Source organism: Pieris rapae, chromosome 6, assembly GCF_905147795.1.
Source record: "Pieris rapae chromosome 6, ilPieRapa1.1, whole genome shotgun sequence".
Taxonomy (NCBI): Eukaryota; Metazoa; Arthropoda; class Insecta; order Lepidoptera; family Pieridae; genus Pieris; species Pieris rapae.
This window is the reverse complement of record NC_059514.1, coordinates 4,986,028-5,013,419: the sequence shown is the minus strand read 5'-3', so window position 1 is coordinate 5,013,419 and position 27,392 is coordinate 4,986,028. Positions and strand designations below refer to the sequence as shown.

Sequence of the window (27,392 nt, the reverse complement as noted above, 5' to 3'; positions counted from 1 at the left end):
CAAAATAGTTCTAATAGTTTATTATTACTAAAATTAAAATAAAATAAGGAAAAAGCCTCATATGAAAGTAAAGGGCAGAGATTTATGAGTTCATATTTTGGCAATCCAATATGTTATCACAGGTTTTATTCGTGGTTAAATGGAACCTTTAGAATTTATCTCACAATATCTTATTGTATAGGAAATAAGGTCAAAATATTTGTTAATATTTATTAAAGAGCTATGCTCTTAAATCTATAATCTAATACATATTTCTTATTCTAAAAATGCATAAATAATTATTACATTATTATCTCTTAACATAAAGTTAAAATGGCTGACAAAATTAATGACACAGTTATTAATACAGCAGCTAAAATATATGTGAATATTTAAAAATATATAGTCGTTATAGTCAAAATCCGTCTATAACCTAAATGATACTTACTTGCTAAAGCAAGTTAATTTTTAGTTAAAATAATATTAAACATATCCTATACTGTAATTATACCTGCTGATACTACACTTAACCGTGACCATGCAAAAAATAAATTGACTTAGCTAATTGAAAAATGTGAACTGGAATATAGAATTTCCGTATACCAAAGTTTGTATGGCGACATTGTCTTAGGAACATTTTATCACTTTTGGTTTATGCAAAAAAAAATTACCACTTATTATTGAACAAAGTATTTCGATTATGTAGTCCAAATTTTAAGGTCAATAAAAATATTTCAACGGAATATTATATATTGATACGCATATGGAGTTCAATATTTTACGATTTGTAACTAACGATTGATTAGCCGTTAAATAGAATAACATGACATTTTTGTCTTATCTAAAGTCACTGAAGTCCGTCTTGAGTTGTATGGCGGGTTTGTTCGGACGGGACTCGAACACGGGACGCTGTACAGGGCCAGAGTTACGACTGTTTTGGTTCGCCTTCACTGCGTTTTCTAGTTTAGTGCGAAGTTCAGATGATTGCTGCATTATCGCTTTGAATTCCTGAACAAATAATTTTATTGTTACTTTAATTATTTCTATTTTTCGTAAATGTGTATTATATGTATAATAGGTGATGCTGTCACATAAGTATGGACCAACTGTGTCTCTGAGCTCATGTTGGTTAAAGAGACTTTTTGAGTAAGTTTTAACAGCATAATTAAAGCATATTATCATTCAATCAAAATGTTATTATCGTTTAAAATAATCGATGTTAACCGATAATATTGTACTTAGTTTTAATAATAAAAAATGAGGGTAGACCTGTGGGTGCTGTGGTCCAATCTTCATAAGCCATTGTAGCGCGAAGTCGTGCAGCGTGCGGACGTGTGCCGGGGCTGCAGAGAGCGCATTTCCCTCGCGCAAATATGATATCACTATAGGCACTAGTAGCCAAAGTAATTGGACGCCTGTAAATATTAAGACATATATTATATGTTTTATATGGTCTAAATAACAATTGTTAATCAATACAATGTGGAATTTTTATAGGGCTAAAATTTGACCAGAAAAAATCTTAAACAGATGCAAAAATGCATTTACCATTGAAACTTTGTGGGAGATATTGAGGCTTTAGTCGGAAATTAAAAGGCTTGTCGAATCTAAGAAACATAATAAAAAAAAGTAAGCAAAAAAGAACTTTAAACATCAAAAATATATTTTTTTTGTTAATTTGTTTAGTTTAGTGGTAATATAGTAATATTATGTTAGACATAATATTACCGTGGTTTAGTTATCGCTTCCATATGGTATTAAGAAATTCCAACCTGTTAGTTACTTGTTTAAACTACTTACCTCTGTGAGGATCATCTTGAGATGCAAAAAGAAATAAGAACTATCAATTTTATGATTTCTGATTCAGACTAGATATGTTAAAGTTAATTGCAATAAATAAAAAATATTATTTAATTTACGGCATTTTTCTAAGCCAATAAGGAATCTGCCTGTATGATCCGAAATTTAAACAATCGGCGTTACAAAAAGTAGTGTTTCATTTACCTTGGCTACCATTAATTTGTATTGAATTATCGTTACCATGGTAACAAACATGGTTTTAACTTCCGTGATTTATAATAAGATTGATTATGGTTACGTTTGTAAAATTAGAAACACTTACGTCCGGCCGTAGGTGCTGCCATCACCAGTTCAGTAAGGGCTGACAAGGCGGCAGTGGCAGCCCTGACGTGTGCCGCGTCAGTCGCTTGCGAAGCAGTGGCAGCCCTAGCCACTAGCCGAGCTGCGAGTGCGCGTGCCCACCAAGATACAGTCTGGGCGGGCGCCGAACGAGACCAGATATCGCGAAGTACTATGCAGCATGAGGCAAAAATCTAAAAATACATATATTAACCTAGAATTTAGTAATAAAATTATAATTAAATCGATTTCATAAACATACAAAGTTTCAGGAAAATGTTATCAACCTTTATTATGACTTTTCTTGCTCAAAAAACGTTAGAAACAGATAAAGACGACTCAGACTTTCAGTATGGTGAAAACTATCAACATCAGAACACACAGCATTATTATAATCTTAATATATATATTTCTTGTGTGCGTGTGTATGTGACTGAACTCCTCCTAAACGACTGGACCGATTTAGACGAAATTTTTTGTGTGTGTTCAAGGGGATCTGGGAATGGTTTAGATTCACAATTTTGTCTGCTGGACAATGTTTTTTTAATTAATTTTCAATTTTATTAGTTGTTGTTGATTTTGGAATGTTTTACATTGGATCCGACAGACGGCGCTACCATCGCAGTGTCAAATTTTAAATAATATTCGAATTTTAATTTTAGTCTGTCCCGAAATTTAAAAAAAGTTTTGTTATCATTGTGTTATATCGTGTGTGACCATGTGCTGGATCGTTAGATATTGTCATAACATTTGAATAATAATTTTCATCAAAATGGCTTATTAAAAATTGAAATTTTGAAATTAAAGACGTGTAGACAGGACAACATCTGTTGGATCCGCTAGTATTATTATAGATATATACATGGACTCAGTTGTAACCTTACCTCATTATCCCTGGTATCAACGCAGTGCCTTATATGGTTAATGCAAGGGTAGTGCAGTAATGGCACTGCATCCACTTTAGCCAGTAGAACAGCCATTGCTCGGGCGCCGCAGACACTCTCTATACGCTGTTCACTGTCCTCTGAAACACAAAAAAAACTTGGTTAAAATTAAATATTAAAACCTCTTTAAAATGAGTATCGATTTGGAATAAAAAAAAATGTGAGCCGTCACGGGACGCCTGGCAGATGTGAAACATCGATATTATTTTTTTAAAAGTAATATGCAGAAAAGAACAGACTGTGATAGGAAATAAATATGTTATAATGATAAAATAAAATATTACGATTTTTTACCAGATAACGAGGACTATTTGTTGAATAAACATTATATTCATTAAATATTTTTAATGTGAAATTTACTACTGTATTTAGACTGTATATCATATAGTGTGGCGACGCGTCGCCACGGCATGCGTCGCCACGCCAGAAATTTTAGGTTACGTTAAAGGTTTTACGTGCGGCTATAGATGTTTCACATCAAAAAACTAGATTTTAGTATTTAATTCTTATTTTACCTTAAAAACTTTGATGAACATATAATAACAATGTTTTTGGAAAATACGAACAATTACGAAAAATTATTTTTTTAAATCAGTCATATATTGTGACACTTTCAATGCCAGAAGGCTCGCGAGTGCGTTGCCGGCTTTTAAATATGAGAAACTGATATTTAAGCTTACCAGTCTTGACCCGTTCAACCAGCTTCGCAAGCGTGGTCTGCAATAACTGCTCATGAGCCGCACGCGTTTCGTCGGAGACACGCGCGACTCGACATTCCGCGCCTCGTTGGAGGAGCAACACGCCTGCAGAGCTTAGTGTGGAATCACCCTTACTGCAACGAAGTACTTCCGTTGCTAGGTAAAGGATTGTTGGTAGGAGAGATAGGGCACCTAAAAATATTTAAAAACATATCTAGAGAAGCTCAAAAATTATTTTCTAATATGATAATCTTTCTTCCCATACATAAAAAAGCTTCTAATATGATAATCATGACCAGTAATAGCAGGATGACTTCATACTTCTACTTTTTTACACATTGTCTATACTTGAAAACTAAATATCGAGGATACAAAAATTAATATGTTATGGACTAAAATTTTTGAGAGCTTACTTATCTAACAAGAAGGTGGTTGTGTGTGTTGTATGTGTGTGTGTGTGTGTGGATAAATTGCACTAAATCTGCTTACAACTTTTTAGGTGAGAAAATTCAAGATTCCTAGGTAAATGTGAAATAAATATTTTCTGTAACAAACGAATATAAATTTAAAGTTTTTTTTTTTTTTAAATAAACTATACCTTGTGGACTTGTTAGTGTAGTCAACTCAGACATGGACATCAAACTTTTCACCAGTAATGTATCTCCATGAATCCCAAGTCCCTTCCTCACTCCAATGACGCCAACTCTGCCCTCTTGCTTCAAAGGGCTAAGGTTTGGCAACCTTCTAACGAGGAAACAAAGACAAACTTCCAAACAGGCGAAGACCAGAGACTTTCCCGGTGGTAGGTCTCCGGTTGGTCCACCTTCCCCTAACGTGTGGACCACTTCTAACACAGATTGGGGAATTTCACCGGCAGCTTCGTTGGGAGCTAGTTCTGGAATGGTAATTTTTATTAATCCTGATGCATGATTCTATAACCAGTATTCTGTAAGTTGGGCAATAAATTGATTTTCCTTTTTTTAGAGCACCAATTCTTATGTTTTAAGCCTTCAACGCCTGTTTTATTTAAGAATATAACCCGGATATTTTCCTAAATACTAATTAATACAATTAAAAAAAAGAAGAGATGATATGCCAAAGAATATTGATTATGAAGTGGTAGGGTAGAGGGTAAAACAACGTTTTAGCTGGTGTATCGACACTTACGAGTATTCCTTATAAGATACTAGTAGACTCGGCCAAGCGTTGCTGTGGCTAAGGATTTTGTTATATTAAATAGTAGTAAGCTATTCAAGGGTACTTTTAACATAGCGCCATCCGTTAGAATTGTATCAAAAAAAATATATTTGCAATAAAATAATATTGCGGGTATAAATTGACAAAGCTATACTATCTCTGAAATTTGACCAGACTGCTCACGGTGTGCCAATTTAATTTAAAATCGGTTTAGTAGTTTATGAGTCCATCGCGGACAAACATCGTGACAGGAGATTTATATATATTAAGATTGTGTGTAAAATATATTAAACGAATTCATCTTTCTTTCATCTCTATTATTATAATATGTTGTTGTGACCAACTAATGCAACACATTTATTTTTGATAACAAAATCAAACGCACCAAAGTCAGCGACTTCATACAAAAAACTCAAACGTTACATATGATAAATACCTTTGATTTTCTGTTGCATCTGCTCATGCAATTGCTCCCTTGCCCCCAATACCACCAATTGCAGTACATCAGCGGCTAGCAGCAATGCTTCGATGCTCTCTTGGGTCAAACCACTGCGGTGGATTATCTGACATAGCTCGATGGCTAGAGCCCTGTAATGGTAATTCAGACAAAACCACAACATTTTAAATCAATTCTTTTAATGTGAAGCTACGTTTATTTTTCTAGAATATTTCTGAACCAAAATTATTAGTGATTTTATGCGACTAAGAGACAAAATTTAAACATATATTTTTTGGAAACAAAATTAGCAATCAGTTACAATATGGTTTGACAGATTAATTAAAAACCGCATCAACCCATACTTAGTTGTTACTAATAGCCAATATTAAATATACCTATATCAACAGGTATATATAGTAGTTAAAAACAAATAGAAAACATCAAAAACAACTTTAAAACTACGAAGAATACATGACAAGTATTCAATGGACAAAAGTGAAAATCCTATTTTACTTAATTTTTTAAGTTATTGCATAGATTTTATCGCGGGCCTTGAGCGTGGGGACCGAATCCAGAAATTCCGTAACGAATAAAACCTAACACCCCCCACTCCGACCGGCACAGCGGTGATACTTTTTAGACACGAGACAGACTATATAGGCTTGTTAGTCTGAGTCTGGTAGATTGAATTAATGTCAAAGAAAAATAAATAAATAAACAATTATAATTGAGTAGGTTGATAAAAAATGCTATGCAATAGCTTTATCGCGGCAGTCCCCGAGTGCCACACTTTTTTTTTAATGTTTATGTTTTATTCTACATAGTTAACAAACCTTTCTTTAAGAAGCCTCGCTCTGTTTTCCGGTGCATCTAGTAAAGTGACCAGCGACAATAGAACTGATTTTGTATTATCCACACTCATATCACGCTGAGCGCACAGTGCTTCCATACATATACCTACAAAAACGTATTATTTATTTTAAACACCTTATGAATATTCAAGTATTTTCTTTTTTGTCTTTAGCTGGCAAGTCAGCATCTGCAGGTTATTTTTTTTTAGTAACAAAATGATTAATTAAAATTCCACATAATGTCATCTGATGATTATGTTTATAGAAACATTTATTGAATCACAGGCCATTTACATACAGTATGAAAGTATGTTATTGAAAGAAATCTGTATAAAAATAGCTTTGAATTAAGGATAATAAATTCTTACCAAAGAGTAAATGAAATCTTTCGTCGACTGGTTCAAAAAATTCAAAGTTGCCATTTTCAGTTTTCGTCATTTTGTTATCAACACTGTCAGTCATATCTGTAAATATAATAATAGGAATCAATCATATGTTCAGAAAAATCTGCATTATAATGATTACTGACACAAATGAATCACTTGAAATACTAATATGTACATATTTATATTCAAAATGTCTATGATTAAAATTTTGGTGAATCTAACCTAAAGTAGCAAACTGCAATCTGTAAACATACAGCAAAAAAAAGTTGTGATACTGTTGAAAATATTATTTATTTATTTATTCGGAAACCAAACAGAAACATCCTTATAATCAAATAAAACACAATACAAACACACTGGATGCATCCACAACAGGTTACACTTATACAAAACTAATTACCTATACTATGATATTGAACTTTAAAAAAAAATAAAAAAAATTGTCTCACCACTGCGTGAAGGTATATTCTTGAAACTCGCATTATATCTCAAAGCAGCTGCATACAAAAGTGACGGCCACGAAGTCACGTAATGCGCCCGCGACCCCTCCGCCGTCTCCGCTGAATAAAACGCTCCACCGCCATGTGGCAATTGAGATGCGAACTCTGAAATATTCACAGAAATATCCTCAAATAATTTTATATATATTTTATATCCTTATTCTTCCTATATTTTTATATCCTCCGAAAACTTTTCAATTCCTCTTAAGATGCCATATGTTTTAGTCATATTAATACATTTGACCAAAAAAATATTGTTCTGGGAATATAAACCAGGACCTCGTAGGTTCCGTTGCCTTGTATATGTCTCAGTAAAGTAGATAAATCAGATAGTTAATTGAGTCTCTAGACAGTTAATTAAAGATCGATATTCAATAAGTCGCAAGCATTTTAATTTAAATAAAGCAGCGTCGCAAACGTTTAAGTATCTGTCTGACGGAAAGCCAGCGTGTTGATTAATAATGTAAAACAACATGGCGGTCTCGATAACAGCTGATTACTTTTAGTGTCTTTCTTTTGGCAAAATGATTTTTATTTCAAATTGTGGTCTTTTGTGAAATTAACATGTTTTCGACTCCGCCATGATTATTTCATTTGTTTTTGTTATTTCGGTGTGACAGTAAAGAAGTAAGAGCTTGTAAATTTAGTGTTTTGTTTTATTATTTAGATTCAATTATCTCTATGATTTAACTACTATACTGCGACACATATGTATGGATATTTTTTTTAATGGAATCTCGCTGTTGGCCTTAAGGGCCTTTACAGCTCAGCACAAGTATGCATAGATGTATGGCATCTCGTTATATATAGCAAATATATCGGTAAACAAACCTGGCGGCAAACTCAACAAAGCGTGGTCCCTCAATGCAGCCAGCCAATTCTCACTAAGACTCTCCAGCTCTGGTTCAACCAGTTTCAACAAACTCTCTCCTTTACTCTCAAACTCTCCATATTCGTCGTCCTCTTCTATATTAGCGTTGTCTACTTCATTATTGTTCTGCAACACCTGGTTTTTCCACTTTGCGATTTCAGATTGGTTGTTTATAGGCTTCGTATCTAGTTGCTTTACGTAGCTACCGGGCGCACTATCGTTGCTCACCATTGCTACTATGTATACCTAAAAAAATTATTTTATTTATTGGCGTCGAAATAAATGAATACTCTACTGCCGGAATACCCAATTAGATTTATAATAATTGTCTGAAAGAGATCGCTATGGCTGTGTTACCCTCTATTCAATATAGTGCATTTAAGTGTTAAAAAAAATATTACTTCTATTAGACAACTCCACATTCTGTAATCTTTCATACAATGTATATAGTTAAGTCATATTTCATGAAAAATTCTTTGGATTTACTAATTTATGACGTGATTTATCTATTTAAAATGAACCTAAGTGATACAGCACTTACTTAATTAACATTTAAATTGATTAAAAAATTAAATCAATACCTCGGCCCACGCTTTTAATATAGAGAGCTTCTCCAATGTAGCCATACTTTCATTGTATATCAATGTGGTATTTCCCTTTTTGTTTAATTTGTCCAAACTGGATACTAGTAGTTGATGAACTCTAAAAAAATATTTGAAATTAAGAATTGATATCCCTTGAATAAAAACGACCAATCACAGCAGTTTAAAAGAAAATAGTTAAAATTAATATATTAATAAAAAGCCTCACCTGCGTAAATCATTAATATCTCTGGCAACACCGCATCCGATCCAGGCAGAGCAAACGTCACAAGCGGCCGCAGTTACGTGCGAGGCCGTGTCCCCCGCGAACGCAGGCCGTACTGCCGCGCCCACCTGAAACGTGTTTACCAATACATTAAAAATTATATAAATGGCTTCTTCTATTGGGATTTAATTAAGTGTCCAACGATGAAGAAACTTGTATTCTCGTTAAAATTCGAAAATATTAACCAATTCTTATATTTAAATTTTATTTTTAAAATAATCTTTTAAAATGATCTTGAATCAATATATTTCATTTTAGCTAATAAAGTATTATGCGTAAAAGGCATTATAATCTTTTTATTACTAAATGTACATGTATTTTTTTTTTCATTGAACTCAAGTACATTTTGTAACATTTACATAATTTGAAGTTTCGAATGCCTGACGCTTCACTACATATTATAAAACAAAGCCGCTTTCTCTGTCCCTATGTCCCTTTGTATGCTTAAATCTTTGAAACTACGCAATGGATTTTGATGCGGTTTTTTTTAATAGATAGAGTTTCTAGACTTCAAGAGGAAGGTTTATATGTATAATAACATCCACTAAATAGAGGAGAAGTACTGTTATTTTTGAGGTTTCTAATGTGATGTCGTAAATAATTACATTTTTTCCGCTTACATTGCAAACGCGAGTTTTATCAAAAAAATGTACTATGTATTGTACACATTGAAAAGGTCTACAGAAAAGTCCATGATGGTATATGTCTATCTCTTATGGATAACCCACATTTTTATATACAACGTTCACAGATTTTCTGTAGTGTATTTAGTATCAGCATTGCACCCGTGCGACGCCGGGGCGGGTCGCTAGTTTTAGATATTTTCGTTAAATATCGGTTACATACCTGTGCCTGATACTGTTCCAAAAGCAAGTGACCAGGAAAATCAGGTTCCGGCGCTCGTGCATACTGCTGTATGATCATTTGTAGGGTTTTTAACCCACACAACCTTAGCGCATCAGATTCGCCCGTAGCTCCCACAAACGCCATACGCACCAAGTCCGATAAGTGGAGGGATAGATAGTCACCTGATTTGCGATTTAAATATTATTGCAATTAAATACAGTCTGGTGCTGTTAAAACTTCAAATATAATTTGAAATAAAAAAAATCATTTTTTTTAATATACATTTTCAGTAATGATGGAACTAAATTATTTATTACAAAATAAAATTTATTACACTTGCTTCAGGAATAAAATTAATTAAATAAATATACAAGATCAAAGAGAATAAAATAACAAAAACTTTGCAAATACTTAGTAAAACAATAAATAATCAAAAATTTAATACCATTAGGATCCATCCGAAGTCTTTCTTTAGCTTTAACAAGGTCAAAGTGAGCGGCGTCGCCAGTCGCTTCACAAGCTGACATAATCTTTTGAATGCATTCCATTGCAAAGACCTGTAAAACGAGTACAAAATATAAAGTCACTTTTACCAAACAATAGTGTACGTACCAGCGTATCCAGTGTATACGCTGCTTTGAAGGGCTTTAACGAGACGGTTTTTTTTAAAGAAAAGAACATCTAATATATATAAATAAAAAGTATAGCTGGCACCCATGAAGATATTGCATAATATTATTTCAATAACAGATTGCAAATAGTTATTTTTTATCTATTCAATAATTAATCACATTAAACAGTTTTTGCCTGTTAAAATATTTAATCTATACAAATTACAACACAAAAATGAATTTAGTCCAAATTGAAAAAGCAATGGGTTCGCTTACAATATACCTTCATAGTGGCCAAAACTCGAGAATTAATATTCAATGAACATTCAATGAATAAAATTTTAAAATTATATAATAAATTTAAAACTATACATTTGTTTGAACATATTTTTATTAATTTTCGTCGTTTAGTTATTTTCAATACATACCCGTGTAGGCCATCGTGGCTGTACGGCGGGATGCGTAGACTCTTCCGATTCCGCGTGGAACTCTGCTTGATCATCATCGCCTTCTGCGTCTAGATCTGTATCTGGGTTGTTGCTATCCTCTGAAAATCCCACACTTTGTATGAAATTGGAGAAATTTATTTCTAATAGATCGTTTAGATTCCTTTACACAGTACTTAAACACTCGCTATAAAGAGCCCGCTTCCGAAAAGAAGGAAAATATTAAACTTAATATCATTTAATTGTTTTTATTATTTTAGCGGTTCTAGGCCTATGTACGTGTACGTGTCGTACATTTGCATGTCTTTATACAGTTATATAAACCAAAAACAAGTCTATATAAATTCCCGTACGCCCATCTTTATATCGCTTTCGCCAGTATTCATCTTAGTATGAATTATTATATTAAGGGTCTGTTTCACAATGTCCGGATAAGATCCAAATAAACTATTTATTACTTATTGGTATCATAAACAGTATTTTTGCGTTTCACGACTGTCAGATAGCGCTATTCGTCATAAAACGCGAAGTATCTTATTCGGAACTTTTATCTTCCAAATAATGTATGTGTTGCATAGCTATTTGGTTTTTATGCATACATTGAGAAACAGACCCTAAATGTATTATCTATCAAATTTAATATAGTAAATGAATAAAATGTCTGTCAATTTAGAGGCCTTAAAATATTCTGACCACAAAATTAAAGCAACTCACCTAGTTTAATAGTGAGTACGCGTTTGGCGAGGGCGAGCCATTCCTTAATCGTGCCATTGGCAGCTGCGGCCAAGAGGCAGCAAGTGAGCGTATCACGGGCGTGTGATAATGCTGTTTCGTCACGCTCTATGTCCAGATAGGCGAATAACGCACCTGGTAGACCTGTTTCCGTTATTACTACACCTGGAAATTTTTATGATGTCAGTACACGTGTCATACGTAGATCATTTAAAAAACGTTTTAATAATTTTCCAAGTCCACTAATGGTCCAATGTCTAGTTTTATAAGAAAAATGTATAGCCGTTTTTCAAATTATAACAAGTCTATTATCATCGTCAAAAAGACTGCTACGGACGGTAGGCCATTTATTTTTAAACTTGAGAACTGATTATGTAGTAATAGACAAATCTTCTGTGTGTTTACCTACCAAACAGCTGGACCGATTTTGATAATTTTATTTATGGTTTATGTGATTTTTTTTAATATTTGTACAGGATAGTATATTATGTCAGGTCCGCTAGTGAATACTAAGAATTATTAATATACTTACCACAATATGGTTTAGCAGGCACGTGGTCTTTAGCCAGCATCGCGTATTTGCAGACTTCACCGGCCTCCTTCTGAGACAACTGACGGAGACAGCATAATGCCGCAATACGGACTGACAGTTCAGGCGAAGATAGGTCACGCTAGAAAATCATATTTAAATGTAATTGAAGATAACAGGATCTTCTGCTGTGATGATTCATAATTGGGAGTATTAAGTTCTAGGATATTATCAGTGATAAAACTGTCATGCATAATAATCTTTTAATGACTACTCGTAAGCAAACTTGAACGGTAAGACAGAAGTAGCACGCTGATAATAATCAGTGTTCTTCTCACGGAAATATTCTTTATTTTTCATTGAAATTCACAGACTTGAGAATCAAGTCGATATTTGTAATTTCTGAATAAATAGTAATTAAAACGTTTTTATCATATTAAAGATACTGTGTTCTTTCCATAATAATCTGTTGCAAATTAAAAATAAATTCAAACACCTTAGGAAAAACTTATCAACCAAAACAAATAAATGGTAAACTGCTACTCTTGTGATGAGTTTTCTGTTGAGAGAAGGGTTTCTCTCTTGAAAATTTTCTTGATTCGGTGCCTGAACACTTACACATAACGCAGGAACCAATGTATGTATGTTAATATGTCTCGGTGCGAACATTTGCAACTGTTGCAAACATCCTGTGGCTTCAGCGCGTGGCCCACCTGATCCGCCACCGCATTCCTGAAGAGCGGCGCACGCGCATATGAATCGGCCTACTGCTGCGCCGCCACATGCTATAAATTCAAATAATAAAACTAGTTAATTATAATACTTTGTATATAAACTGGAAAACGAATAATTGAACTTTTACGAGCGATTGAAGTAAAACTTCTTTGGCTCTCTGAAATGATTAAATATCAACTTTTTTTTCTCTGCGGTAATTCATCCTTAATGCTATAAGCGAATTTGTTCTGAGGTGCTATTCATTTTTTTTATTTATTATTCATGTTCTTCACAAAGATTATTCAAATACGAAGTTTAGATCCAGCACATGTAATTTTTTTATTCACTTTGCTATTCTCTTATATATTTTTATTTAAAATAGACGAGATTTTTAGGATAATTAATTAGGTACATATTCATTTTTTCCAAAATGGTAAAATACAAAATAAAGCGAAAAATTTGGCCAAATTAATTGGAAGATGGGAACCTTCCCTCTTTAGTGGAATTTTAATTTGGTAACATGTTACTAGTATGCATTTTTATTTAAAATAAAAATATACTAACAAGAAGTAGTATTAAAAAATCGAGTTAATGCTATCCTAAATAAACACGACCAAGAAACCGAAAATCAGTTTAAATATTGCACCACTAGATGGCGCTAACGGACATATAAAACGCGCTATCGTTATTATTTTTAAATAGCGGAAACTACAGACAGAGTTACTTCCGTCAGAAAAAATTCCGACTTACTCTCTTGTCGCGCCAAAAGAAGTATTACTTCTTTAGATTACTACAATATCTTTATGTTATAGCAGTAATTTATAAAAAAAACTGTACCCTGCAACTCCGGTCCTAATACAGTAATGAGTGCAGCCAAAAGTCGTCCCAAAGCACATCTCAAAGAATCACAAGCGGGTGGCGAATTGAACACCAGACGTAGAGCGGTACAAACTGTCCATTCTACGTGACTTCGGAACATTGGGCCTGATGCGTCTACTACTACTGAGAGGCCGTGGATGGCCCACACCTGTGAAATATCAATAAATAATTATTTTATATTCAATTAAAGGACTTAAAAAAAAGAGTGGCGGAGAGATTATTGCCAGTTCTCCTCTTCCGTTCTACGCCCTTGATTTGAAAACTGGCAGTCAATGTAAAATTAGAAGCATTTAATGTACATAATATTTCTTTTTTTGACGTTCATAAGTGTACATTATGTTACCTACATGAATTAATGATTTTAAATTTGAATTAAACTCATATAGAATCATAGGTGATAGGTAACATAGACAAAATATGATATTTAATGGTTTGAATATAAAATATCTGCAATTTAAATATGTTTTTATTTAATTTAGATTTTTTATAGAACAAGGGGCAATGGACATGACTTATGAATATATTACCTGATGTTAAGTGTTACCGCTCATGGACACATTGACTGTCCATGAGCGGTAGTCAAAAGGCTGTAGTTTGAACTATCTTTAATATATAAACCTTTGGATAGGATTTAATCATATATAATATAAATAAATATAATATAATATGTTTGGGACTTTAAAGTATGTCATTTACTTGAACTTCGATCGCACTAGTATCCTGAGCTAACGCTCTTAAGACCGGCAGCGCTGCAGCGCTTGATGCCGCACCTCTGGCCCTTTGTACAGCGCCTACAGCCGCTGCAGCTGCCGCCCTAGTTAAGCGGTTAGCGCTTGTCCTCGCTAAAGTAATCACTCGCTCGCTAAGAGCTTGGCTCTCCGCTTCAGATATACAGCTACAAAGGCGTCCAACGCATGAAGCCGCTGCAGCGCGGACTGTTGCACTGTTTGCTGAAAGTCCTGCCTGTAATCAAAAATGGATCTAAACGTTATTAACGGTTATACCATATAGAAAAGTCAATATAAAACCCAATTTATTTTATCTTATAAATTAACAATAATATATATATAATAATAGTAACTTTTCATGTTGGCACATGGTACAAACTAAATTAGGGTGGAAGAAGTTGGAGGAGGCCTTCTCCCGGACAGGGGGGCACATCTTAGTTAAAATTGTATTCATATGTATTTTATTTCATTTAAGTAAATAGGATGTGGAAGAATTAAGGCTTATTCTTATTATTAACTTTTCATTTTGCAACTCAACTGTGACTATTTTCAGTTAAATGTCCTATTTTTTTTAAAGACGAGCTCATAGGAGTTACTTGTGATCTGGCTTCAAACTGACAAACACAGAAAGTGTGTTATTTTAATTGAAAAATTGGTTAACAGCCAGGGTTCGAACCCTAGAGTTCTCTAATATTTTATTTTAACCAAAAATAATGACATTTAAATCCAAGATATACTCACAAATACAAGCTCAGTGCAGGTGTTCTTCACTGGATCTTGACCAAGCGAAGACTTCATCTCGGCCAGCGTACGTAGAGCGAGCAACATCGCAGTGTATACGTTAATCTGTATCGCCTCTTGACGTGCACCCTTTGACATTTTGATGCACTCGGCGAAGTGTTCCAGCATTTGTTGTCTAAACAATTTTTTTTAACTAATTTTAAGGATCAATTATTCAGAATATTAGAGCATAGAAAAGGATTTTTTTATGGAAAAGTAAACTTAATAGAACTTTAATGTGGTTGCTAGGAGCGTATTCTTAATGAAATGGAATTGCCACCCAAAACGTTGGTTGAAGATTACTTCTTCTATCTAGCTTCCTTCAAATTCAAGGAATTAAATATTATACACTATGTGGTCAATATATCTTGAAGCCTTGTTGAATGTACGATTTTAAAACAAATGGTGACTTTCATCATTATAATACTCGAAAATGTAAATTAATCAATAAAGCTTATAAATTTGACGAATTTTTAAATGATCCCAATCTTGGGATGTCTTTGCTCCAGTTCAAACAATTTGTATGACATGACTCAAAGCTTAGCGATTAAAAAGAGTGGTGGAGAGTTTCTTGCCAGTTCTTCTTACCCGCCCTACGCCATTGACTTGCGAACTGGTAGTAAATGTAAATTTAGATATTATAAGTGAATGACTTTGACTTTTGACTTGGTAAATTTCAAACTTCAGTGTGTCTAGAGATACACTTATTAATCAATGCATTAAAAAGATCTTGAATTCAAGATAACCTGACCATTAAGAAAAAAAAAGTTAAGTTACGAAAATATTTTACCTGTGTTTGTTTGCTGCTTTTGAGAATATCTGCGGGAACAAAACAACAGATGCGTCTATAACAGCCACGCCCAGTGGCTGTGCACCTGACAACTTCTTGTACAAACAGCAAGGATCATGTTCTAAGGCCCCAGAACCACTGGCACTTAGTCCCGATATGAGCTGAAAATATAATTTTATTTGTATAAAAAGATAAATACAAAATATATTCCAAAGGATAAGAATTATTATTTTGAAATTTTTGCGTGTTCAAAACGCACTAATATAAATAATAAAACATCATTTAATTAATATAATATGAGAATCTTATACATCGTAGTTATAGCTTTATTTTAATAAAATTATAAATATATATCTTTATCTCACCTGTTCCTCAATGTCAGCATGATCCGTGTCATAGATCCAATTTTCTTCATCAAGTAGAATTGTATCTCGCGGATGCATCGCGTGACGGAGCATACCTTTAAATAAATACATAATTATATTTTTTATTATAATTTAATTCAAGTATATAATACCTATCACCAATTATCTATATCCTTTTTAGTGAAAAATCTTTTGTATACACAAACTGACAGACAGAAATATTTTCTTTTGGCTGCTGGAATACCACCTTTAAGTCAAACTGCCACTGCCACAAAGGTGTACGCGATAATTAATCAATCTTAATAATAATCCAGTGGCGCTACTATTATGAAGCAAGTTGGTGTTCATCCTGAACATAACCATGTTGTCGATGTGATGTGGTGACGAGCAAGTGCCACTTGGAATAGGAACATCCATTAGGGCATCAACTAAGGCTAATAATACATAAACACACAATTTCAGGTTTAATAAAGTCTGCCACAGGAATATGTTTAATGAAAATGTGCAAATAAAATAATAACATGCGTTTGTGGATTGTACACTTAAGTCAGCAAGTAGATTTTTTTTTTTTAGTTGGGGAAATGCATTGCGCATACCCTTCCGCGGCGCGATTGCTTGGTGCAGAAGGATTATGTGGGACTCGCCATTGTGCATACCCACTAAAACCCCAAGGTGCCACCAACAATCGCTATTTGTAAATATGTGTATGGCCCGGTCTGTGAAAGATGCTTGCTGTGTCAAGCATCCTCACAAACCAACAATGGGCGGGAAGAGGCGGACGCAACCGCCGCATCGCGTGTCGGGAAGCGGATAAGGCTCTGCTGTTACCGCATCCCGCATAAGGCGATTGTTGGTGGCACCTTGGGGTTTTAGCAAGTAGATTTTACCTGTGGCAACATTAGCTCCGCTGGGTTCGGCAAAGCCGGCCAGCTCGGCGGCTAACAATCGCAGAAGGGGCGGGGCCGGTGCTCCCGCGGATAAGGCACCGCATGCCTGGTATAAGCGGAGGCGTAGAAGGGCAGCGGGTGCTTTGAGCGCACCGCCATAGTTCCGTACTACGCCACCCACGCTGTTTGGAAAATAACACTTCCTATACTAGAAGGTTTATTAAACTTATCAGTTTACAATCGTTTTTTTCTATATAGCATAGACGTGTTTGACATATTTAATAGAAGTACGGGCTTTTAGTCGTATTAATGCAAAGAACTCGTACGAACAATCACACCACTCTACAGTTATGTGATCGTCACGTATACGCACAATAGCTTCACATACAGTTGTGATAACTTTGACTGGTCTTTCCTATCAAGCTAATTTTCGAAGATATGTTCATACTTTTTTGTATGAAATAATTGAATAAATTTTTAATTCTTTTAAAGAAATACAATTTGTATAGTAACTGATTCATTTCAATTTTATATTAGCCTTGCTTTATGAGTACTTTAAAGTTTTATGTTTATAATAAAGGTTTTAGTGAAACGACATTTAGTATTGATACGAAAATACATACGAACATACAAAAATTCGACCGTAATAATAAAAAAAAATACATGTATATTTTTTACGTATACAAAAAAAATATTTTTTAATTCAAAATTGTATTTAACAGTAAAAACTATTTGAAGGTTTATTAAACGTAAATTGTATTAAATATTTCCCATTAATAAAAAAATAAGTTCCTAATACGTACTTGGTGAGTACAGCGATAGCACCATCCATGGGTTGGGTGAGTCGTTTGGCTGTGTCATCATTGTTCACAAGCGACGGGCAGTGAATCAACAAACTATGAAGTGCTGATAAGGCACCTGCTCGGCCTTCTAATGTCACCTGAAATTTTATGTATAAATTAAAAACTTTAAGGCAAAAAGATAATACAATTTGACGTGTATATAAAATCTTTTAATTATATTTTGACAACAAATACCGGAGTACCAAAAATAAAAGACATTAAAAAATCCTGACCTGAACCTAACATCGAAACGACAACGTTGGATCTTTCGCTTTTTCGAGGATCAATAAATACGTTAAAGCAAATAAACTTATCCGGCAACTTATCACTACATATTATAAAACAAAGTCGTTTTCTCTGTCCCTATGTCCCTTTGTATGCTTAAATCTTTGAAACTACGCAACGGATTTTGATGCGATTGCGATGCTATGATTTTTGATGTTTTTTTTAATAGATAGAGTGATTCAAGAGGACGGTTTATATGTATAATAACATCCATTAAATAGTGAAGAAGTACTATTATTTATGAGGTTTCTAATGTGATGTCGTAAATAATTACATTTTTTCCGCTTACATTGCAAACGCGAGTTTTATCAAAATAATGTACTAAGTATTGTACACATTGAAAAGGTCTACAGAAAAGTCCGTGATGGTATATGTCTATCTCTTATGGTAACCCACATTTTTATATACAACGTTCACAGATTTTCTGTAGTGTATTTAGTATCAGCATTGCACCCGTGCGAAGCCGGGGCGGGTCGCTAGTCAATAATAATTTTAAATTAAATACAAAGGCCGTCCCAAGATTATTATCTCTATTATAATCTTAAATATCGTATATAGGATATTTTGCTGAAATATTTTGTTTTATTTTAAAACTAAGTATTACTTACATTGAATGATTTTATAAAAATTATTTGTTTATAAAACTATTTAATTAAAATAGCGCGTTACAGGATATGACGTCATCGCAATTATTGTGTTCGTAAATTATAGGTACACATAGTTAAATAAAGGTAAATAGTAAAGTGACTTTAATGAGTTTCCTATTACCTGCCAAGTGAAAGCATCTCCTCTGGCCTTTTCAGACTCCAGCTCTTTAGCCGACCTCGGGAAGCTGTTCCTCCATAGAAGTAACATACGTGGAAGCAAACCGCGTACCACGGGAACACCTATATGAAAATTAGATAATCAGCCATAGCTAGATGAATTCCATTCCAAAGCCTTACTCTGTATACTCCAAAAAGTCATCATCCGTTTTTGAACGATCTCGTTATATCAATCCGTAGCACTAATATTGCCACCTTAGAATGTCGCTGTACAAAATCATTTAGATATCTATAAAAATAATATAAAATCGTAGAGAAATAAATATATTTTATTTTTTGAAAGCCGCCTATGGTATATAGTATATAAGTGAGCCTACAGTAGCAAATCTAGAATTTATAAAATTACGTCAGTAGAATTCGAGTAATAGTAGGAAAACAAAAAAAATTACCAAAAAGAAAAAAACACTGCGTTTTTTTTTTGTTTATGTTTTTAAGTATCAATATAATCTCGACTGCATTAAAAGGATTTAAATACCTAAAGTGCAAATTGCTCCAACAATTAGCCATCCGGCATTAGTCCTAGCCGCAGTCAATCGGCTACTTTGTCCAGCTGAGCGTAGCAATTGCTCGGCCGCGTTGAATGCGATTTTGCCACGACCGTGAGGTACGCCTAATGGCGAAGATCGAACCGCTCCTAATATGGCAGCTAACGCGGCTGAGTAACCTGGAAAATCATTTACTTATTAGAATTAAAAAAATATAAAAAATAGCTTGAATTACAATGTTGTTTTAAGCGGTGTCAAAATGGTTAGATAAAAAAAAATACATTTTTTGGTCATATTTGGGGCAATAATTACTGATTTATAAACATATAATAGTATAGTATTGTCTTTTATTAACATAGATTTTACACATTTAAGGAAAATTTAAAATTAAGTATGTTAAATTGTCGAGTTAATTTCTTTAAACATATTCATAACGTTCAATACAAAGTATATTTTTTAAATTTACCAGAAATATGATGGGGCGTAGGCCTAGCGACGTCCAGGGCATCGCAGGCTCTATCTAAGAGTGGAGTTATAAGCGCCGGTAGCGCTTCGCACACACAACGGATAGCGGCTGCAGCGGCTAACCGAGCTGCTACACATGGATGCTCTAGTACCTTCAAAATTAAAGCACATTAGAATTCAAAAATTTTATGACACTTCTGACATGTAATAATTTTTTGTTTCTTTGAAACTGTCTTACATTACAATAATCCAACTTTAAAACACTTTTTCCGTTTCTTCTATATTCATGTATATAATAGTATTTAACATTAAAATTACCGTAAACATAGTGTCAATCATCTTCAAAGAGGTGTCAGAGACAAGGTTGTGTACTGAAGTTCCCAATTGTACTGACAATTCACCAGCCTCTGTGAGAGCGCATACCAATAAATGCTGGCTGAAGAGTGTTTCCTGCAAAGAATCCGATTAAATAAAACTGTTATTAAAACCTAACTAGCTTTTTTAATAAATCACACAAGAAACAATTATAAACATTTTACACTATTCACCTAATTACCAACTGGTAAGAAACTGATTTAAGGAAATAGTATAAATAATCGTTCTATGATGTATTTAATGCTACAATATGTAAAATGTATTTGATAGCTCAAGCATGTTTCATTAGGAATATCACATTTATTCACTACACAGGCCAAGTGCGTGTTGAATTAAAATAAAACAAAAAACAACTTTAATTAAGAACGAACGTATCAATTACAAGCATTTTTTTTTAGACAACAGACTCAGTTTTAAATCACCACTATTGTATTAAAAATAATAAATCAGTGGTACAAGCCAACATGATCTGGGCCTGACTTCTTACTCTAATCTGCTATCTTCGTCTGACACGTGTCGTAAATTTTAGTGTTGTAGACCTACTATAGTCAACGCATGAATGAACTGAGGCTTCGGGTCATAAATTATATTGTTATGTGGTCCCCACTGTAATATTAATATTTCTATTTACCTAATTACTATTTCTTTACCTTGTATAAGTTATGTTATGTGATCCCCACTGTATTATTAATATTTCTATGTACCTAATCACTATTTATTTACCTTGTATAAATTAACCATCTGTTTACGTTATAAGTTAAGATTAATTAGTCTGTTCCACTTAATGTATCCCTACTCATAAACGACAAAACCCAAACCTTTAAGTATCAAATCCCGATCTTTTGAAACACACTTCCATTCCATATTGAACGCTAGTTTTTGTAAACATTATTTTAAATAAAGTTTTTGTTAGTTTAAAAACAAGTTTTTGTCACTGCCTCATAACAAATTTGGCTATCTGTCTCGCTCGCACTTAGAGGTCTTATTGAGAGGTGTAGTGATGTGGGAATTTGATTGTAAAGGAATTTGATTACATAACCTTTGCATATTTATAAGCCACGAAATTTGTATTTTAAAAAAAACATACTAAACAGATTAGATATCAAATTATACACATAATTTTCAAAATATACACAAACCTGATTACAATCCTTGGCATTTTCCGGATTAAAATCAATGCTACTCATTTGTTTGGCGACAATTTGAATTATCTCTTTACACGCGGAGGCTTGGGCTTTCTCACCCAACATTTTTCCGAGTGTGTTTCTTAGTATGTAGTTTATGCATTTCCTGAAATAATTAGTTATTGAGTATTTTTTTCTATATTTAGTATAGAGCATAGCAGTGATTCTCAACCTATGTTCCGCGGCACTTTTGTGTGCCGCCAGATTTCAAAAGTGTGCCGCCAAATTTTGCGAACATATAATTATGGTAATATTATTAAATTATATCAATTAAAAAAATTTTTTAATGATTAGCTTTTAATTAATCCCGTAGTAAACTTTTAATTATTATTATTATTGAAGAAAATATTAGTTTATTCTGTATATTTAAAACTTTCGTCATAAACTGTTTATGGAGTGTGTTGTAGTAAGTAAACAGTTTTTATCTTTGTGTGCCGTCAAATTTTAAATCGTTTAATATGTAACAAAAAAAAGGTTGAGAATCACTGGGGTATTAGTATAGTGTAAGAGCAGTTTTGGCATCGCGGCAATGAACTTTTCACGCATTTAACACTAACAGATATGGTGAAGGAACGTTATGTTTTAAACCTATAAATGGACTGCGTATGTCCGATACTGAAGGTTTATCACCTAATCCTCTATTTAGAATTTTAAAAAAGTACGAAATTATTTAAGGTTATTTTGTAACAACTGTTTTATTATCCATCATTAAAAGGCTTCCATATTCAGCTCTATTGCCAAAGTTCTACAACCTCTATATTTAATCGCTTAGTTATACAAATCATGTCACATTGCATTATTCATAAAATTAGTTATAAAATGGTTTAGGTTTTACATTTATTACTTGTTATGATTGTATTATGTTTTCAGCTTAGTTTTCTATTGTATTAGTATTAAGTTACTGTAAAAATAGGAAATAAACAAATAAAAAATGTGGCCAGGAACTTCAAGATTTAAGTTAAAAACAATGTAAATATGTCTGCCACACGCCATAGGTAAATTATACTTAAAACGATGTAAAAATATAATTAACCTGGAATATACAGCATCAACATGGGAACTGGCAGCTTTGGGGTTGGCCACCAAATCGAGTACATGAGCTAAGAATGTACTCATGTTCCGTTCGAGCCAAACACCTCCCATATTTTGTACGAATATCACATATGCCTGGAAATTAATAATACTATATAAAAAAACTGACACCATAACTTATATATAAACAGATAGAAGAAGTGTTTAAAGTTAAGTAAATTCATATACAATAATTAAAATTATAAAGAGAAAACTTTGTGTTTTGTACGTATATTTGTAATGTTTTCAAACAAAAATACAGTTTGAAACCCAAAGATGAGAAATCTGCCATCTGGTGCGCCATAGAAAGTTAGACGGCGGTGACTCAACTGCTGTATTCGTCACAGGTGATGAAAGCTGGATATATTGCTACGAACCCCAAACCAAAAGATAAATCAGTTCAGTGGCTGTTTTGCCTATTGAGGATCGGCCAACTAAGGTAGAGAAAGGAAGAAGTCAAACAGAAGAACTCAAGAAGTAAAAGAAAAATATGGTTGTCTCCATCTTTGGTCGGAAAGGTCAATTCGCCACAGTTGTGCTAGAAGATGGATGGACATTGCAGACTGGTAAGTCAGTCCCTGTTTGCCTGTTGTCTTGGGAAGAAATCGACAGCAGCGCCCTCGAATAGGATCCTCCTTCACCACGACAATGCTTCAGCGCACTGCATTAAGCCGTTTTTCATATCCTCAACATTTTCAATGTTTTCTTTTCTTCCTGCCATAAAAACTATCACCTAGATTTTACTAAAAACTTTAAAATACTTACATGAGTGACACAAACACGAACTTCTCTATTAACGCCTGAACCAGATTTAATAATTTCTCCTTTGAGGAACGAAGTACCACCCCTTAAAAATGCACCCATCAGTAAATTCAACGCTTCTTCAAGCGATATTATATTTTTGGGCAAATCCTTTTTGTTTTGTACTAAAATCGCAACAGTTGGGTTAATTATACACAATGGACCAATGGAGAGTCTAAGTGCGGAAATTAATGCCATAAACCAATATATATTAATTATTAAGAAATTTTACATAAAAAATAGAATGAGTAAATTTAAAAAATGAGCTAAAGATTTTCATACCTAATTGCATTCCCACTTTGTTCTTAGTGTTAAGATTTGTTGCCTCCCCAGCTTGAGTTGTTGCAACCAATGCTCCCATTAATTCTGCTACTGCACATCTGAAATCGTGATTTCAAATAAAATTTTTATTTATAATACACTGGTACACAAAAATTGCTTTGATAAAAATATTTTCTTTACCTTAGATGGTAATCGCTAGGATGAGCAGCCCGCAAGCAAGCGGCAGCGATAGCATCAACATCAGCTGGTGTCAACTTCTGTAGCGGCAACATACTCTTTAATGCATTCGCGGCAGCTGCTCGAACTGGCGTAGACCGCTCGTTTAGTAGCGAAGCACGCGCAGCCCTCGATACTTCCCGCAGTACATTACCTGCTGCAGTTCCCATTCCCACACAAATCTAAAAGTTTTTATTATTCAATTTAAAATATCTAAATAAAATAAAAAAGGTTGAATATCTGTCTAATTGCATATTTGAATTATAATAAAAATTACCTTTGAGACATTCAATCAGTGTAATAATTACCTACAATTTATTTGAAAAAGTAACATTATTTGTAATAAAGTCTAGTCTGTAGCTTAATCATGTGTTTGAAAAGGCATTCATTAAATAGAATTGTGAATTTGGTATGTCAGTTATTTGTATAAAGAGCCACCGGGGATTTCTGAAAAAGCTTAAATGTTTCACATACATAAGACTTCATCGAACCCATGATTTGAAATATCTTGTATACTAAAATATAATGGCAAATTATCACTATAATAATGTACTGTTACACAATTATAACAAAAATAGCAAACCTACCTTCTCCAAAGTAATCATAATTTCGAGTCTTGTTTGAGATTCAGCACTTTTCAGTGACTTTACAAGAGTGGATACAGTCTCCTCATATGATCTTCCCATCATTCGGCCAAGCTTCTCATACATACTGCCTAAACAGCAAATTGCAGCTCTACAACAAATATTAAGTTAATAATACACCCATCCTATAAGTTTACAATCTGTATTGTCTATTGTCAACATACTATAAGGCTTATTACACCACGCGATATTCAGACAGTCTTACTGAGATTCAGCCTAGTGTAATAAGAGTTAGCCAGTTAGCCTGTCTAATTAGACCGACCGAATGGGTTCGGCGGTGCTTACTGGCTTACTTGCTGAATATCGTGTAGTGTAATAAGACTTAGCACGCTAAATCATTCAGTCAGCGCGCGGCAGTCGCAGAGCAAAGACGTTTGTACATGTTTGTTTTCTGTGGCCGCGTGCACCATGGAGTGTTCGCAAGAAAACTAAGTACTTTGGAATGTTTTTTATTTTTTATAGATAAAGTTAGCCAACGCTCGACACACTGATACATTGGTAAAAACAAACATGAATCTTAAATTTAGAAAGAAGGTTCGGACAATCAATCTTATTATAGAATATCTTAGCTGCAAACGATGTGTCAATAAATTTAAATAAATTTTCTGCGATTCTCTAATGACAACATACTAAAGTGTGCCAGCCTGGTTCTGTTCTTGATTTGTACCGAGACATGCCATTTTTATTGCCATATTGAATGTATGGAGTATCTATTAAATTACATATAATAATATAAATTACTAATATAACATTAGTCAATAGTCATAACAATAGTCATTCAAACTCGGCAGCTCCTACTCTAAGGTAGTTTCTTAAGTCACATGGCGACATCCGTCACCGACTACGTACGCTTTGCAAATGAGTAAAAATGAGTTAGCATGCGGTATTCAGTCTAGTGTAATAGCGAGCTTGCTAATTAGATTTTAAGACAGTCTTACTAAGTCAGTCTGAATATCGCATAGTGTAATAAGCCTCTATGTATGTGGTTACAACTTATTGTCTAAAGATATATTTTTAATTGTTATTTTTGTTATAGAAGTAAATAATGTAATTAATACTTACAGCCTAGTTGGTAAATAAGAAGGGGAATCATCCTTTACTTTGATAATATCATTACATTTATTGACAGTGTCAAATAGAAGAAATGTATCACCAACAGAGAATAACGTAGCTAGGCATCTTGATAATACTCTTCGGGCTGGTGCCCCAAGATTCTCTCGGAATAAGTTAAGTAACTGTGCTACCAATTTCTGCTGACAGTTCTTTATATCAGACTGAAATTTGTAAATAAAGAAATAAAACCAATTGCTTTTATGTGGCTACAACTATTTTATTTCCACATTACTGTATCTAATCTTACACATTTTTGCAGGCAATGGGTCTAGTTATAAGTACAAAAGCAAAAAGGAAACAATTTTTATTCTTAAAAAGTTACAACCACCAGTTAAATGTACCTCAACATACAAGTCAAATTTGTTCCATAATCTTGCTTGTATGGCAACAAATTGCTCATATCTCAAAGTTTTTACCCCTTGAAATTAATTTAAATGCCATTAATATGTTCCAGCTCCCAATAAACAAATTAAAAAGCATAATAAGAAAAAGAGTCAAAAATATTGCAGAAATATGTTGGGCAAGTTTTGTTGAATAATTCCTATGCACAACCAGTTGCTTCAGTTCTTCAACAAGTTAGTTCACATTTCTCTCATCCAACTCTAGACTCATGGATTTTCTTAGGGAAACAATATTCTCTACCACTGACCCTTCAGGTTCTAGGGCTTTTTGAATAAATCATGTTCGAGGTTTTAAAATTGAAAAACTTATCCAAAATACTTTGGAAACAAGCACACAGACTTCAGTTTTGAGGTCTTATGAGGTGGGGGAAACTGTTAAATGCTGGACACAACACCAAGTGTACAAGGTGGAGTATGTGATTCCTCATATCTGAAATCTAGCTCTCCTCTCCACTGTACTGTAAAGTGTGCAATTCCTTACCTTATGTGCTGCAACTAAAACTTTATCCAAAAACCTTAACCATTCAAATATAAAGTGTGGCTTTTTATCATCAGGAAGCTGCTGTAAGGCTGATTCATTGAGTGTTAAGGAATGGGACACTTCCATAATTCTGCAATTAAAAAATATTTTTCAGCTTTAAAATATTTTCAACATACATTCATATTTTCTCATCTAGCACACCCTCGACCTTCGCAACTCTCCGGCTATACTCAATTAAGACCGTATCCCGCACATAACATAATCAAATTAGCTGCAGGATGCATTCATAATCACAGTTCACAATCCTAAATATATCAATGGCGTCAAAGATGAATACGCTATAGTTAATTGGATGGCAAACATTTATATTAGTAGCATTATATATAAACTTACGTATTTGCAATAATCTTTGAAAATAATAAATCACATAGCTCGATAATAATTTCTGCACATGAAAGCTAGTTTTGGTGTTCAAACTAGGATGTTCGTCGACTCACTTTATTATTATTTTAGAGTATCAATTTCAATTTATTATAATTTTACTTATTAAAAAACGTAATGTAATTTGGTTTCATAATACGTTTAACGTTACATGAATTCTAATCTATTAAAAACATAATTGTGCAAATAAACTTTGCTGAACTCGATACTTTCCAGTTTCCACTAATACATAATACAGATTACAGACTACAGTAAAACTAGGTAGTTTAAATATATACTGTCCATAGTTGAGATGTAAATGCCA

General features: G+C 33.6%; 1 protein-coding gene across 2 annotated transcripts; it reads right to left on the bottom strand.

Annotated features, from left to right (window-relative positions):
- LOC110992434 (HEAT repeat-containing protein 5B) lies at positions 1–27,317 on the bottom strand. 2 transcript variants are annotated; one of them, XM_045628575.1, is made up of 40 exons: positions 27,041–27,317; positions 26,648–26,777; positions 25,715–25,926; positions 24,596–24,743; positions 23,973–24,190; positions 23,793–23,890; positions 23,475–23,635; positions 22,672–22,805; positions 21,594–21,744; positions 20,398–20,529; positions 20,081–20,231; positions 19,605–19,793; positions 19,074–19,192; positions 17,982–18,118; positions 17,179–17,360; positions 16,292–16,386; positions 15,927–16,087; positions 15,098–15,272; positions 14,325–14,591; positions 13,587–13,776; positions 12,654–12,820; positions 12,039–12,177; positions 11,489–11,671; positions 10,757–10,875; positions 10,163–10,274; positions 9,718–9,899; positions 8,815–8,939; positions 8,586–8,706; positions 7,965–8,250; positions 7,083–7,238; positions 6,616–6,711; positions 6,230–6,353; positions 5,394–5,545; positions 4,359–4,655; positions 3,743–3,952; positions 3,003–3,142; positions 2,102–2,312; positions 1,780–1,794; positions 1,249–1,394; positions 1–987 (listed from the first exon to the last, which is right to left on the bottom strand). In XM_045628575.1, the coding sequence occupies exons 2-40, from the start codon at positions 26,771–26,773 to the stop codon at positions 817–819; spliced, it is 6,198 nt and encodes a 2,065-aa protein (XP_045484531.1). In that variant the 5' UTR covers positions 26,774–26,777; positions 27,041–27,317; the 3' UTR covers positions 1–816. The 2 variants fall into 2 exon arrangements, with proteins under 2 accessions (XP_045484531.1, XP_045484532.1); XM_045628576.1 differs by lacking the exon at positions 1,780–1,794.
- Between the last annotated feature and the right edge of the window lie 75 nt (positions 27,318–27,392).